Genomic DNA, 15,535 nt, shown 5'->3' on the forward strand with positions numbered 1-15,535 from the left:
ATTGCAAGGGAAGTAACCTTTAACGTACGTGACTTAGATTTGCCCTACTAGGAATCAAGTTACCTAAATATTACATTGAATGATGTACCCTGTCTACTTATACGACTTCGTTTTTCTAGGAGTCAATGTAATTAGATTCTGTTTAGTCTACACAGCCTGTTACAAAATATCTATGTGAAAAGAACACAGAATACATCATCACGATTTCGGTATACTTCTTCTGCCTCGCGTTATCCCTTTATACAGGGCCGTCTTTCCCAATCATGCGCCGCCATTTATTTCTATCTCGATCATCGGTATTGTACGTACTTTCAAGGACTATTCTGGTTTCTTGCTCACCCTGTAGATATAAATTAAGGATATCTTTTCATTCCATAAATAGCAGAGCTTTGCTAATATTCCAATTCGCCCTATGCTAATAAGGCTTCCCAATAACTACCCACGGACATCCCACCATTCTATGAAATTACATTTTTAAATTCCCCAAATAATATACTGGATAGGGCTTGTCCCCACGGAGGTAATCTCGTTTTTTGCCCGATCCCGTTTAGCAGTATTATAATTATGTTTTAATATTAACGTTCACACGAATATCCCGTTTGCAGTGTCCCGTAAAAAACCAGACCGTTCAAATTTGTAATTCAGGGTCCTGCATTACTGTATCCCGCAAAACTGGATTGCCGTGGGAATGAGCTCTTTGAAATTTGATAGATAATAAGAGATACCAAAAGTAATTAGTGAGGCTGAAAGTTAATTAGCGCAAACAATTCTAGCAATTCTTGTTCAGCAGAAACGGCGTGACGCCGTTTATTTATTGCCAGCGGTTTCAATTTACTGCTTTTGTTTTTTCATTTGCGGATAATCCCGTTCTTTTTGGCCTCCCTTTAAAATGAAGTCAATATATCAAACAACAAATGTTGACCTCAATTGTTTCGGGGACTGATTGCGAATACAGCATCAGAATTCAGAATGTGGCTTGGGTTAACTATATTATTGACCAAATAAGGCACATAATTGAGTAATTTATCTAAAATTCGTTTTACTTTAATAACCTGCAGTCTATTTATCTACGTGTAATAAATTACATAAGTAATCAAACATGAACCAAACCTGAACCGGTATTCTGACGACACAAATCTAGGGACAAAATTTTTGTATTCAAAATCATTTCACAGGTCCAACACCAGCACTCTCCCGGAGTCTCACAGGCTATTTTTACGCCTTTAATATAAAAAGCTCCTAAAGGGTGGGTGTGCTATAAATTCTTTGTTAACCCGAAATCCAAGCCAGCAAACTCCGTTGTAATATTTTCAGCGAAAAAATAAAAATAACGTCAAACCCATTTCAATTTCTGTTTTAAACTAATTTATATCCCACGGCTTCCTAATTAGTGTAATTTATCCCAGATAATTATTGTAAGCTCGAAGCACCTTTTTGGGCAGTTACGGTCGTGGAAATCGGCTAGGCAGAAGGTAGCCATTTCAGCAGTTTCCCATATCATACCAAAGACCTAGATAACAAGGCGGGCAGTTTTACGAGCCACCCAAATTACGTCGCCAGTGGCTCTTATAATAAAAACCAGTTATTCTGGAGTCAAATATTACATTTTGTTATTTTTCTGACCCAAATTTTGGTGGACTTCATTTATTTTCACATTTTTGGTAATATGTTTTTATTAAGGACAACACATCGATTTGAGGATCAAGTAAAAAGACACATAAATAAAGATTTTCTTACATCATCTGTCGTCCTCCATAACTACTTAGACTTAGGTACTTCGTATTTTCTGATCTTTAAAATCTTTCTTTCGCACCGAGAGGCTGGTTTGAGCGACAGCGACAGATATACTCTAAAATCACGTAACTCTAGAGTAGAATATGCTGTAGACTGTAGAGTGTAGACATAATATTTTAGAAATGTCTGCGTTATTCAGAGATAACAGAACCTTTTCTTTCAAGTGACACCGAAATGACATTGTTGTTGAAGTGACTAAACGAACGAACTTTTTGAATGAACACCACAGAATAAATAGTAAGCAGGTCTTCGAAACAATTTAAACATTACTTTTAGTCCTTTATTTTATTCCTAAGCTGCTACAGCTTTTCAGGCAGCATATGTTTGGGATCTCATTAGAATTTCTGTTTCACGACATTTTTTTTGCGCAAGACTTTTTTCTTTATTATCGGCACCCAATTTTCAACAATTGATTTAAAAGCGACGCTCAATTTGCTTAATTGATTCAAATAAAACGACGAAACAGAATTTATGAGCAATTCGAGAGTAATTTTCTGTAGGCATCTAATCAAATGTATGGATATTTTTGTTTTCAGCAATCAAGGAACACCCAAATATGTATATCTTTTGTACTGGCGTCCCAGTGTCTGATCGACAAACTGTCGTAAGAAACAGCCTTCCTTCCTTCCGAACCTTATGTATGATAGTGATATTATTTTGTTGGTTCAACTAAAAGTTGGACCTCTGTCTCTATACAATTTACCTGTTCAGACATCTTCTATTGTGTGGGTTTTAGCAATATTGACTAAGGTCTGACGCCGTCAATATATTTTCCGAACCTCTGAACCATTTTTCTGACAATCATCAAGTTGATTCCTGAAATATGCTGCTAAACTTCTAATATATCCTTGGCTCCTTAACTCCTCAGACATTTCCCTAATGAAGGCGTCTACGTGACGACATTCCCGGGCGGAGTCTTATTTTCGGCAGGAACTTATTTATGTGTTTGCTCTCCTTTGTTTGCTTACCCACTGTTTACCATATAACATCGAAGGTTCTTACGACTGATCTTGTTTGTTGCGTGGCTTTGCTATTAAACCGCATGTACCATGCTGTACTTAAAGCATGGAAATTATTATTTACTAGCTTTCCGCCCGCGGCTTCGCCCGCGTGGAATTTTGTCTGTCACAGAAAAACTTTATCGCGCGCGTCCCTGTTTCAAAAACCGGGATAAAAACTATCCTATGTTCTTTCCCGGGACTCAAACTATCTCTATGCCAAATTTCATCAAAATCGGTTGCGAGGTTTAAGCGGGAAAGCGTAACAGACAGACAGACAGACAGACAGAGTTACTTTCGCATTTATAATATTAGTTGGGATGGGATTGCTGTTTTGCATAAAGATGAGTACTTACTCGTACATGGAGACTTTCTTATTCCAAGACTAAGTTTAAGTACCTTAACGGATGTACACTCAAATGTACTACTACAACAGTGCTTTCATTAGCTGAAAATTATGTGTAAACTTCAGCTCGCGACCTGAGCTGTATACTGTGTGAAATACACAAAGATTTTATTCAAAGGCGACGACATAATAATTTCAGTACCCAAGCAACGGCATTGTTGAGAGAACAATTTAGCCTATCTGACCCATATCTTCCCACTCGGCCTCCTCCGTTATTATATCATACCTACATATAATTCTAGAAGTTAGGACTGAATTTATTAGACGCGAATTCGCGGCATTTGCCCGAAAAAGTTCACCGTTCTATTTACTCATCTGTTTCGGGGCAATTATTATTCCGTTGTTGTCTTCGCTTTGTTGATTAACCTTTAGCCTTCACCGAATAACCTCTGGTTATGGAGGCGGTCTGTTCTACTGGTTCGTACTGGAATGCAACACAAATATAGATTGGGATTTGAATCATGTTGGGGGCAAATGTTGTGGGTGAGTTCGTGCGCGTGCTATATGTACCCATCGTATAGGTTACGAGTATTCTTCTTCTTTTTTAATTATTTTTTATAAAACAGCTTCTACATCTCAGTTCAAATCTCAATANGTTCAAATCCTAATATAACTTTTACCTGATGTCTGCTGTAAAATGTGTAAAGATATACATCACATTTTAAGGGAGATTTATTTACTTAACTAAATATAATATAATTTTAATTATCACGATAAGGTTCCAAGATCGGCAACAAATGTCACATTTCCCACAATTTTGAGGGCTCTCATATCGACCGCCCGTCAAGCTTTCTATTTTAAACGAAAACAGTCGACGAAGTATTTTGAGGATATTTAAATAATCCAATCTAACGTTGTTATTTCGATCCTGTTTATTAGGTGGGTGGAATGGAATTTAAGGTTACAAATGCTATTGTGAAAGTCAAATTGAAGAGGACGTAATTTACGGCAATGTTGTTTTAGGACCTGAATACAAACAAATATACCGAGCTAAAGTGTTTGTGCTTGTGGAGGTGGCATAACATGCGTGTTATTCGGAAATTAGATGGTATGTAAAACGTTTAATTTCTCTACTGGCAATACATGCACGTGTTCGCGCGCGCTAACCCCGTCGGCTGGCAGCCCCCCATCGCCCCGCGCAGGGTGACCTTGGCTCACTATCACTATCTTGGATCTATTCCACTTTGATTACCTGGCTTTGATCACCCAGGGCGGGACTATTCCCACCTCTCGTTCCCACCGCTGCAACTCCTGTGTAGCCAGGATCTGCATCTTGACCGCCAATAAAAACCCAATCCCACCCAGGTGATCAAAGTGGAATAAACCACCATTTGGCCGATTGATCAGTAATATTTTATGGTCATCTTGTTAAAGGTAAATGGTTATTATTACAATATTAGCAGCTGTAAACGAATACTTCACAATAAATGTAATACATGAATAATTATGCACGCATTATAACAAATAGATTATAATGTTCATACTACTTCCGCTATCGATAATGTAACTATGCACCTACAATAAAGTGTGCGATAATCTTTATGTGGGTTATCGAAGAACCAGTGATGATAACTTGCATTGGAGTAAATAATAGAGCAATAAACCACACTCCTAGTTTAATCATATTTAATTTTTTTTATTCTCTAATTTATGAATAAATAAGTAAGAATACTTAGATAGATGAACTCTCTTTATTATACACAATACAAAGCTAACAACTGTTAATTGATGTAATAGTTAAGCAATCTCTGTTTTGAAAGACATAATTGTATTAAATGATATTGAATACGACAGGAATGATCTCACATTCATTGCAAACTATGTGCACTAGTCACTAATCGTACATTAAAATAAAAAAGTACAGCTTGAACCAGAACTCGTTTTCCATGTTTCAAACCTGTGTAAAAGCAAAACATTTTACAAGGATTTGTTAGTGATCAAATAAATAAAATGACGTCACGCCACGAAGACGTCAAAACGCAATGGCCATTTCACTCTGATAACTTGAACTCCTGATAGTATTAACCTTACGATCGAACGATTCGTCTCAAGGCGGCGATAACAAAAGGTCAGCTGACCCAGAAATTATTTAATTACGTACTTCAGTTTTCGGGAGCTTCATAATAGATACTTACTGTGATTAGGTGAAAGCCGCCAGAATCGTTAGGTCGGTAAATGGTACCAATAGGGACAGATTTATGTCGAGGGGATAAACTGAAATGTGTTTTGTAGTTTTTGCTTTAGTCTTACGTTTACTTCCATTCGAAAAGGTATTTCTTAAACGTTGCGAGCGTGCTTTAAAAAACCACTTGAGTAGTTGATCGGATTTCTTACAATATAAATTAACAAACAAATTATGGGGTTTCTGAATATAATAGACACAATAAAATGTCACATGAAAATGAAACAGTAAATATGAAAAGCATCGTCAAACCAGAATTCATCAAAGCGCTACAATCAGTCACTTCTGTCTTAACTAAATTAACAACAATCCAAACAAATCTAATACGAAAGTTAACTGTCTGTTTGTTACGTTTCAAGTCTTCACCGCTGAAGCAAAACTTGAGGAGAGTGTAACAGGGGATGGAAGTTTGTATGGGAACCATCGTTTCTAAAGTTACGGAAATCAAAATTCATATTTATGCTTATGGTGAGAAATAAAGAGAAGTTTCGGTTCAGTTCAGATTAGTTTCGGTTTTACGACTGTGTTTTTGATTGCAAGAATTTCTATTAGAACGGAATCACGAAGGGAAAATCCGACAGCAGAGGCCAATCCCTACTTCCCTACTAATATTATAAATGCGACAGTACCTCTATCTGTCTCTTACGCTTTCATAAACTACTGCACTGGAACGATGTTGATGTAATTTGATACTTTGAGTTCTGGCAAAGGACATATAATAGCTTTTATCCTGGTTTTTGGAAGATTATCATGATCAAGTTATATCGATGCTTCTTAGGAACGATTTTGTTATATCTGCTCTAAGACGATTTGTTTTTAATTCATAATAACAAATTGCATATCTTATCACATCATACGTTAACACTCGTTAACGTGGGTTGTAAAAAGATCGCTGATAAGGTGCGATAAGACCGGCCTTATAGATCCACCTGCGAACTGCGATTTTATGATGATGTGTCACCTCTGTTACTATACAAATGAGTAGTGGTAACTTTTCTAGAAAATACTAGGTACAGACTACAGACGACGGCACATCAGCCTACATTTTTCTTGCAAGATAGCGTCTATTAAAAATCACATAAATGATTGATATAATTGATGTGCCCTCGCGTCGCGTCGTTCGTACCAAGTAAAGATACAATGATTCCTCGTAGGGCCGTATTAATTACAAAATTTAGATTCAAGCCGAAGATTGTTTGAATTTCAATATTTGAACAGGCTGGTGGCAATTCTTAAGTGTGTATCTTCTTGAGTGTAATTTCATACCACGGGCTTTAGGCCTTTGTTATGGAATGATACTAGAGTTTGAAACTTCATTTACGTGCCCTTAAAAGTTGAAGCTTGATTTTTACGACAGCACATCGATGACGAACATAAGAATCACGAAAAATGACATACTGTATTATTGATGTTGATATCTCTCATCAATATAGGTTTACACTTTTGGAATGTAATATCGACCCTCGCCATAGTTTTCAACTAAATATCGAACTATTCCTAAGATCAAAATCAGTTAACATCAAAAAGGTACTCGACAGCAATATCGATTCAATAATTCCAAAGCTCCTGGCAATGAAAGTTTAAAACAATAAATTACAACTGAGATCGTCCCAAAATTTCATAACCCTTACAATTGTCGGTAGATCTAACAAAGCTTTGAAACTAGACTGGAATGTATTAAACTAGTCCTTTAGAAAGGACTTTGTAGAGTCTGCATTCAGTCGGCGTAGCCCGGCACAAAGGGTGATGTCGGTGGTCGTTATTCAGGTACCTATTTCGGACCCTTACCTAAAACCTGGGTATCCACTACCCACCCTCATAATTTTAACCCTCATTTATGTGATATGAAAGCTAAATATACTTCATTAGTCCAATATACTTCAGGCCCTAGTATTAAAATACTATTTCTGAGAAGGTTTTCTTCTGAAGTAGGCAACCTAAACTTCATCGTAAATCTTTTACCTTTACAAATAATGGGGGCTGTATAAATAGATAGGCAAAGAGGGTTTTCGCGTATGAAAAATCCGCCAGATGGCAATACGTAGACGCGAGGTCCAAATGCTGCATGATTGGTTATTTTTGACATGACATTGACAGATATGTCAAAATCCACCAATCACGCAGCAGTCAGACCCCACATCCACGTCCCGCCATCTAGCGGATCTTTCATACGCGAAAACCCTTATTACGAGTTCATCACATATTTATTTCGAAACTGTCAAAGATTTGATTTAATTACAGTTTAACATTAATACGAGCTTAATAATGAGTAAGCTTCTCTCTCCTGAGCATCATTTAATTAATTTTCCTTAGTACTATTAACTACTAAGTCCTTTCCGAGTAATACTAGCTCTTTAAAATTCAGCATTACAATGTCGGAAATGAACAATTTCGCTTTATCGTTCTACTCGCGTGATCACATATTTCTTTTACCGCAGGAATTAGGTTAAGTGAACAACGTTTCATCGTACGCAGTAAGAGCACTCGCATGTTTATTACAACAATAATGTTGTTGTGAACTCCTTTTATTGATAATTGTTTTATCACTGTGTTGTTTGACTTGGTCTAGAAACTAACAATGCCCTTGGTTATCTAGAATTATTTATCATTCATCTTGTATGCTATGACTCTATTTGTCCCTGATCTTAGTTTTAAATGTATCATCATCATCATCTCAGCCATAGGACTTCCACTGCTGAACATAGGCCTCCTCTAATGCTTTCAATGTTGCCCGATTGGTAGCGGCCTGCGTTCAGCGCCTTCTTTAAAATATGTATAAGTAAGTTACAATTCGGTTTACCTACATCTGCGAGTTATTAGGAAATCCCATTTCAACAAACTTTGTTTGAAATCCTTTAATTCTAACTCCACGTCTTGAGTTTACGACTCATGATGAACTAAACTTGGAAGCCCTCGAAGTGTTTCTACGTTGGTTAATTATTTGGGTACAGACGGCACATCAAGGAAAGGTTAACATTGTGGTGCCTTGTATTAGGAGCTATTTTGCAACAAAATTATGCTAGGTGGTAATTAGGTGTAGTCCAATGTGTTGTTGTTTGTATACTTTTGTAACAAGGTAGCTAAAAATATCATTATCTAGAATTACTCCGTTCAGTCAACCGTTAATTCATGTAACAAAAGCAATTTGATGTTTACTCAAAATTATTTTAATGCAAGTTTTAATGTTATTATCATAGTCTATGTATAAAATAAATTCAGTGGAATGTTTGCTGAAAGTTCTTAGCTTAAGCAAATTTATTTTACTAGTGGGACACGCTATTTTATGATGAACAATCTCTAATAAGACCTGCACGTTCAGTACATTTACTAAACTATGTAATACCAACAGTAATACAATGTATTTGTTGAAATGTTAATCTGTATAGCGTTTTAGGAATCTTAAGTCTATAGGCTTATAGTCTCTATACTCTTGATTTGGAAAGAATTTTATCTTACTTTTCATATCAGACATAGGTATTCTCTTTCACTGCACATTATAGCTTATACCTACGTTTCTACTAAAAGCGTTCAAAATATAGCTATTGTATAACGTAAAAATGAAAGGGAGGTCATCAAAAATACAGCACGTCAGGTCATTCGTCTCGAATCTGATATAAGAACGAAAATAAATATTTTTTTCAAGAGGATCTACCTGTTTTGCCAAGCCGCTCGGCGAAATTTTTTAAAATATCTCTGTCAAAGCTGGAATTTAGAGTTATATACATGAATCACATGTACGATGTGGTATTCATTTATTTGATGTTGCTAGCTGCAAAATTGGCTAGCACCCAACAATTTTAAAATGTAATTGTACACAATTACATAAAGTAGACTGCGGACATTGCGGTGTTAGACGGTTTGTTTTTCAACAAACATGATACTTTTAATTGACTTAACATTAATTTGTCTTTTAAGCCAATTTATCCTGTCAGATGAATATTAACTCGATCATAATGATTTCAAATACGCATCACAGGACTTAGTTGTATTTTGCCGAAACTGACGCTGGCATAATAGGTTACTATGTTTTAAAAAATCCTTTGCGTATTTTCTCTATTAGTATTTACATAAGAAATTTCGTGTGTGGCAGCAAACACGCTAATTTTCTTTGATGTTCAAGCAGCAGACCTGCCCTGTTTCAGGCGTTTCACATAATTTAACCTTTTTGGAACACGCAACCGCAGCGGTAATCGTAGATAAAGGACTGGCCTTATCTAGCTGCCGTGATTCTTTTTGGCTTTTAGGCTCGGCTTTACGGTTCGGTTATTCCCGATACCCAGACGACACGAGAATACTTACCCTCACACCCACATAGGTATACAAAGTGCCGCAACTATATTAAATAACTGGACCATCTGCTATTTCACACGCGAAGAACACACACGTCTTTATTCTCTCACAATTTAAATTTCTCAATTCGCGTTTTGTAACTCATTTTGCATTCATATTTTTGCATGAACATCACGTACACACACCACACGGAATTTTCATGGCTAATTTCACTGAAAATGTACAGAATTTGGGTTGAAATTTTCAAGTCGAATTCCCAAACTATACAAAGGTATCGATTTGGGGCCATCTTCGCCGAATTAGGATATCTCTGAACTCTGATTGTTCTTGGTAGTTTTAGAATTAGCATGAAATTACTCTTATCGAAAGTATCTCGATTCAAATTTGAACCATTGAGATCGTAATGGAAGAGATTTATCAAACGTTATATCTGAAACAACACACTACCTTGCTCATGCATAAAGTATTTTTTGTTTGCTCTGTCTGGCATAGAGCGTGGTTAGAATAGTCGGAGACCTGTTTGGCTCATGGTAAATAGCCAGATGATTTATTTAGATTAGATGTCGTTGTCTTTTTTCACGAACTAGCCCTATATGTATACGAGGGCTGCACTAAAAGTATCGGGAATGGAATATTTCCACTGTTCCAGTCATATTAAAATCTATTTAATTGCAAAGTCCAGGGTTTTAAAAATCGTATACCATTTATTTATTTAAAAAAAGATTCTCGGTCGTATCACAAGGTCTTGTCAAACTTGTTTAGTCGTTGAGAAAATGGAATTGACTCGAGAAAATTCAAGAGCGATGATTTATTATGACTTTTGAAGTGGTTTAACACAAAAACAGTGTGTTGACCGGATGATTTCTGCATTTGGTAATGAAGCCCCATCCAAAAAAAAAATGGTGGCCACGTTTGTCTCCAAAACCGGCCATGTTGCGACTATTCCTCTTGGGGGACAAAGAACGGTTAATGCAGATTAGTATGCTAGCATTTGTTTGCCACAGGTCGTTTCTGAACTCCGTAAAGAGAACTGCAACCGCCGCATCATCCTCCATCACGACAATGCGAGTTCTCACACCGCGCACTGAACAAAGGAGTTTTTAGAGCAAGAAAACATAGAATTATTAGTCCATCCGCCGTACAGCCTCGACCTAAGCCCTAATGATTTCTATACTTTCCCTTAAATAAAGAATAAATTGCGTGGTCAGAGATTTTCATCACCTGAAGAAGCTGTGGAAGCCTACAAAACGGCCATTTTGGAGACCCAAACTTCCGAATGCAATGGTTGCTTCAATGATTGGTTTCGTGTATGGAAAAATGTGTCAAATTTCGCGGAGAATACTTTAAAAAGCAATAAATACATTTTTAAATAGTAATGTTGTTTCACTTCCTTGATTCCCGAAATTTTCAGTGCCGCCCTCGTACTTGCTTATTATTATGTTTTTGTCAATCTATTAATTGCATCATGTGTTTGTTTTTAATAGTAAATGAAAGTAATAAAAAGCTTGTAAAATATAGTTTAATTACCCGAGTGCGCCAGAAGAGGGGTTATGTTTTTTTAGACCTTCTTATACTTACACACTTCACTTCATCAGACGATTTGACGACATCTCTTGTGGCTAAAGATGATAAAATAAACATTACATCTTGTGCTTGTCGGCTATTCTTTTTAGACATAAGTGTTTAGAATACATCTAGATTAGATTAAATATCTAAAGAAAAGTTTCCGTCATCACTCATCGTCATCAAAGTAAGTCACTTACAGTCACGCGCCAAAAATTCTACGCCGTATACAACTTTGTTGTTTGTAGTACAGTAGCTATTATTCCTTTTGTTGTCTGTCCTTCCAATATCATGATATCTCCAATATTGAATATTGCGTGATTTTACCCACACGTGGAGCTAATGGGACATTGAATGGAAACAATGATAGCATCGGAATACGAACGACTTTCCCCGTTGACCCTCTAACACTGTTTGGTGTTATTAGAGCAATATATCCTGAAAGAAAGAGCAGCTTACGCGGAGAACAAACTGATTCCTCGGGATCAGTTCTTATTAAACCCCAAATGCTATAGTCGTTAATCTTTATCACTTCACCTTTGGATATAGCTTACGTAAACACTGTTACTGAACCTAAAACCCCACTATAAAGTTCGTAATGAGTTCATGTATAAAGATTCAAGACCGTTACTGTACCTAAAACCTTACTGAAAAGATCATAACGAGTTGATGTTTCAAGACTAAATTAGGTTGTCATTCTTGAGCTATATTTTGTGACAACTCACTCCGGATGACAATACAAGTCCTATTAATCTAAAGGATAATAAATGTCAAACGAAGCGTGTCCTTAAGACGAAATAACCCAAAGTCATGTCTGAGAAATGTCCGGCGAATCCGCGGATCCCGAATTCCCGACTTACGACGCTGAAAGAATTCCCTACTTCGTTTCCCTGCGTATTTGAACTCCCGTCTTCCGGGAGTTGCCCGGTAAATACTCCTGTAATTTGTTTTACCCTCGCTGGGCTTGGCTTAGGGTTCTGCGTAAGAGTAGTTCGGGGTACTTTGAGAGAATAATTTGATTAAACTAGCGGCCACTACGTCTTCGTTAAGTTTAATATCTTTTCTTTATAAATTACAGAATAAACTTTTATTATCACAGCTGTTATCCTAAAGTAGTACTGTACTGTAGTTTCATTAAATCAATAAATCTGGAGAAATTCTGGGAACGCTACCAATTATCTTAATGCTCAATCGTGCTGAATATCCTTAAAAAATGTCCTTTCTATTTCATTTGTCTGTACCTAACCATTATACCAACTCATATCTCTTTTCACGGAAGATAGCGTATTAGTTATTATAGGTACTTCTTGTTGTTTAATATTGTTGTTACATCTTAATCAATTGAAAAACTTGAGCAATTAAATTGCCCTATAATCCATGGAGAATGATTCGATTTCTGAAAAGGTCAGGCCCAATTGTAAATAACAGTTATTATTTCCTGCAATTGACGGTTTTTGAGTTTCCAAAGTTCTCGAAATTAATTGGACTCAAACTTACGATAGCTCGTAAATCGCTTATAATAAGCGAAATACGCTAGTGATAAATAAATGAGGCAAATTAAAATTGTGAAAAATTGGCAATCATTCACTTGGATTATTGGGTACATTTAATCCTTATCAAATCTGACTCAATTGAAACGAATGTGACCGCAAATGTGTTTATTCGAAAATGTTGACACGTCTTTTATTCATATCTTTTACAATACACAAACAAATCCAATTTATTGAATTGCAAAATTATACTTCTTCTCTACCAGCAAATTCTCTCACATCTGTAAACGGGCTTCATAAAAGCCTATTTGCAGAAAATATTGTTTTACTCTGGTCTGAGACTAAAGTTTTCTTTCTTTGCAGTGTTCTCGAAGGGGCAATGCGAAACTGGGCAGTACCGCTTCTTGGCCAAGTCCGGTGGCTACGTCTGGGTCCAAACCCAGGCCACTGTCATCAACGACAAGCAGCAGAAGCCTGTCAGCGTGGTCTGCGTCAACTACATCATAAGGTAAGACTAGCCTTAAGGTTTTATCGTTAATAACTTTTATATTTGCTACGAGCACTTTTCAGGAATTTGTTTTAAAATTGGTAAAAGAAATTAATTATGATTGGAACGGATGAAGGTGAGTATCATTTCGAGTACTTTTTATTGTTTGTAAGTTAATTAACTAGTCTGCCATAACTCTCTCTACATACATAATGGTTACCTACGCCCTGTCGTAAACAAAAGCCTTATCTAAATTGGCCACCTTTTAGTTTATGAACACTTTCATTACGGAGACTGCCAATTCGATAACGGGATTAATTTAAGAAGCTTTCATGGCAATGCTATTTTGCCATCGTAGAAATTGACTCACATTTTATTGAAAAACTTAACTTGTTTGATACTTTAATCTGTTGATCTTGATAATAAAACAGCTCATCTGGAATAAAACGACTCCGCGGGACTTCTAATAAGATGAAAGAGATTCGCAAAAAATACCTCCCTTTCATTACGAAGTTCTGCGTAGACGACATGAAAATTAATATCCTTGGGCCGGCTCTGATGCCTAGGAATGTAAAGCTGGTCATGTCCATAGTCTGGGTCAAGGACGTCTTTATGTGTAGCAATTACTTTGGTATTCGATGAATGATTTACGTCCGAGTGACCATATTGATTCTATGAGTTTTAAATAGCCTAAAATACTAGTTGCCACTGACCAAAATCAATTGGACGATAAAGATAGTATTTCTGGTAAAGTCCAGACCAAACTGGATGAATTGACATGCTTGGTATTTGCCATTTAGTTAGAAGGACTTATACAACAACTCGTAAGAAACCATGTGTTGATCTAATTAGATTTTACCAACGTATTAAAAACTGATTTGCTGCAAATCGGATTATCCTATAGGTAAGGAATAAAAGGCTTAACTCTTTAACAACAATATATCTGGAATATCACTTTTCCACGGATCGGTAATTCGGTAGCCCGTAAAGGAATGACTGAAAAGCCTTTGACTTTGAACTTGCGGTTTCGTAATAATTTCTCTGAAAATTCCAATATTACACTATTCCGCTTTACAAAGCTGTTTCCACCTTTGGACTTTCCTTTTCGTGTTTAAATGGCGTGTTTTACTGTTTCTGGCTTTCAAATTTGCTTTGTTTTTTATTTCGTGAGTCAAGTTTTGTTCGTAATATTTAGTTAGTTTAATTAAGTTCATCAATCGCATTACATACCGACTTATTTGACTCCACTAGGCTGTAAACTATTTGTTTGTGTTATGCTGGCAAGACCAATGAGTTCCTAACCGATTAAAAACAATGTACGCAACAGATGCACTGGTACAAGGCTTAGGCGATCTAGATTGCGTGTCAGGGGCAGCGCTTTGGCGTCTCCCACCAAATGCTACGCCCATCAGTTGGCACTATCACGCTTTACTCATTGTGTTTGTATGCCCATTACGTATTAGCTTCATTAACACTAATTGTGTTGCCTTCATTGTATTCATGATATTGACATTATGACGTGAATGAAAGTTTATTTTTGTCATGGCTTGGGCAGTTTCATTCTATTAATAGGAACACCTATTGTGCAGACAATACGAGTGTCATATTTGGATCCCTTCACCTTTTACATGTTACGCTCAAAACAGTAATGTTATATCGAATCGAATTTCAAAGCACAGACAACGACGATGTCGTTCAAAACGATGTGGTTCGTTGTATTGCTGACATAAGACACTAGGCGTTCACAGATTCAATAACATCGTCTTTCACCCTTTGAAGATCCCTTTTGTAATACAATATCGTTCCAATAGATAAACTTCCGATTATTCATTGTGTTTGAACAAAGTTTTAATTAATGCCCCATTAAATTCAGATACAAGTTTAGGCTTCATGAACTCGATCTAACTTTGGCGCTATAACTTTTAAAATGTCACCGTCTATTACAAGGGCAATTTTCTGTATTGTTCCAAGTCACTCTAAAGTTGGACGTTGGAAAACGTTACAAAAACAAAATTCAGGGCTAAACTTTGCTTCAACCCTATGTTTTACTTTGCTTGTTATATTATATTCACAAACGCTACAATATATTACTGATGTTAGAGATATTTCGGAGTTACACGAGTCGAAACGGGTACGTACATATAATTAAAAGTATCTTCTTTAGCAATATTACCTTCGTACTCTATAATTGAATTAGGTTAAACATCTTACTTGAGCCAGGATTTTATGTTAGGCCTTTAAGAAGGCTTAATATCCCTAATGAAAAAGAAGTCATTAGGTAAATATTTATGTTAAATCTTTGGGGTCTTTTCCAAAATTTGTATC

General features: G+C 36.4%; 1 protein-coding gene across 4 annotated transcripts in view; it reads left to right on the forward strand.

The window, feature by feature from the left end:
• Window positions 1-15,535, forward strand: part of LOC114352715 (hypoxia-inducible factor 1-alpha) — a 112,340-nt gene that overhangs the window by 58,470 nt on the left and 38,335 nt on the right. For all 4 annotated transcript variants that reach the window (XM_028304393.1, XM_028304390.1, XM_028304391.1 and 1 more), the window contains one exon: window positions 13,087-13,231. In XM_028304393.1, the coding sequence (XP_028160194.1) occupies window positions 13,087-13,231 (145 nt within the window). The remainder of the gene's footprint in view (window positions 1-13,086; window positions 13,232-15,535) is intronic.

This window comes from Ostrinia furnacalis, unplaced genomic scaffold, assembly GCF_004193835.3.
Source record: "Ostrinia furnacalis isolate ACB-3 unplaced genomic scaffold, ASM419383v2 OfSCF1431, whole genome shotgun sequence".
Classification (NCBI taxonomy): domain Eukaryota; kingdom Metazoa; phylum Arthropoda; class Insecta; order Lepidoptera; family Crambidae; genus Ostrinia; species Ostrinia furnacalis.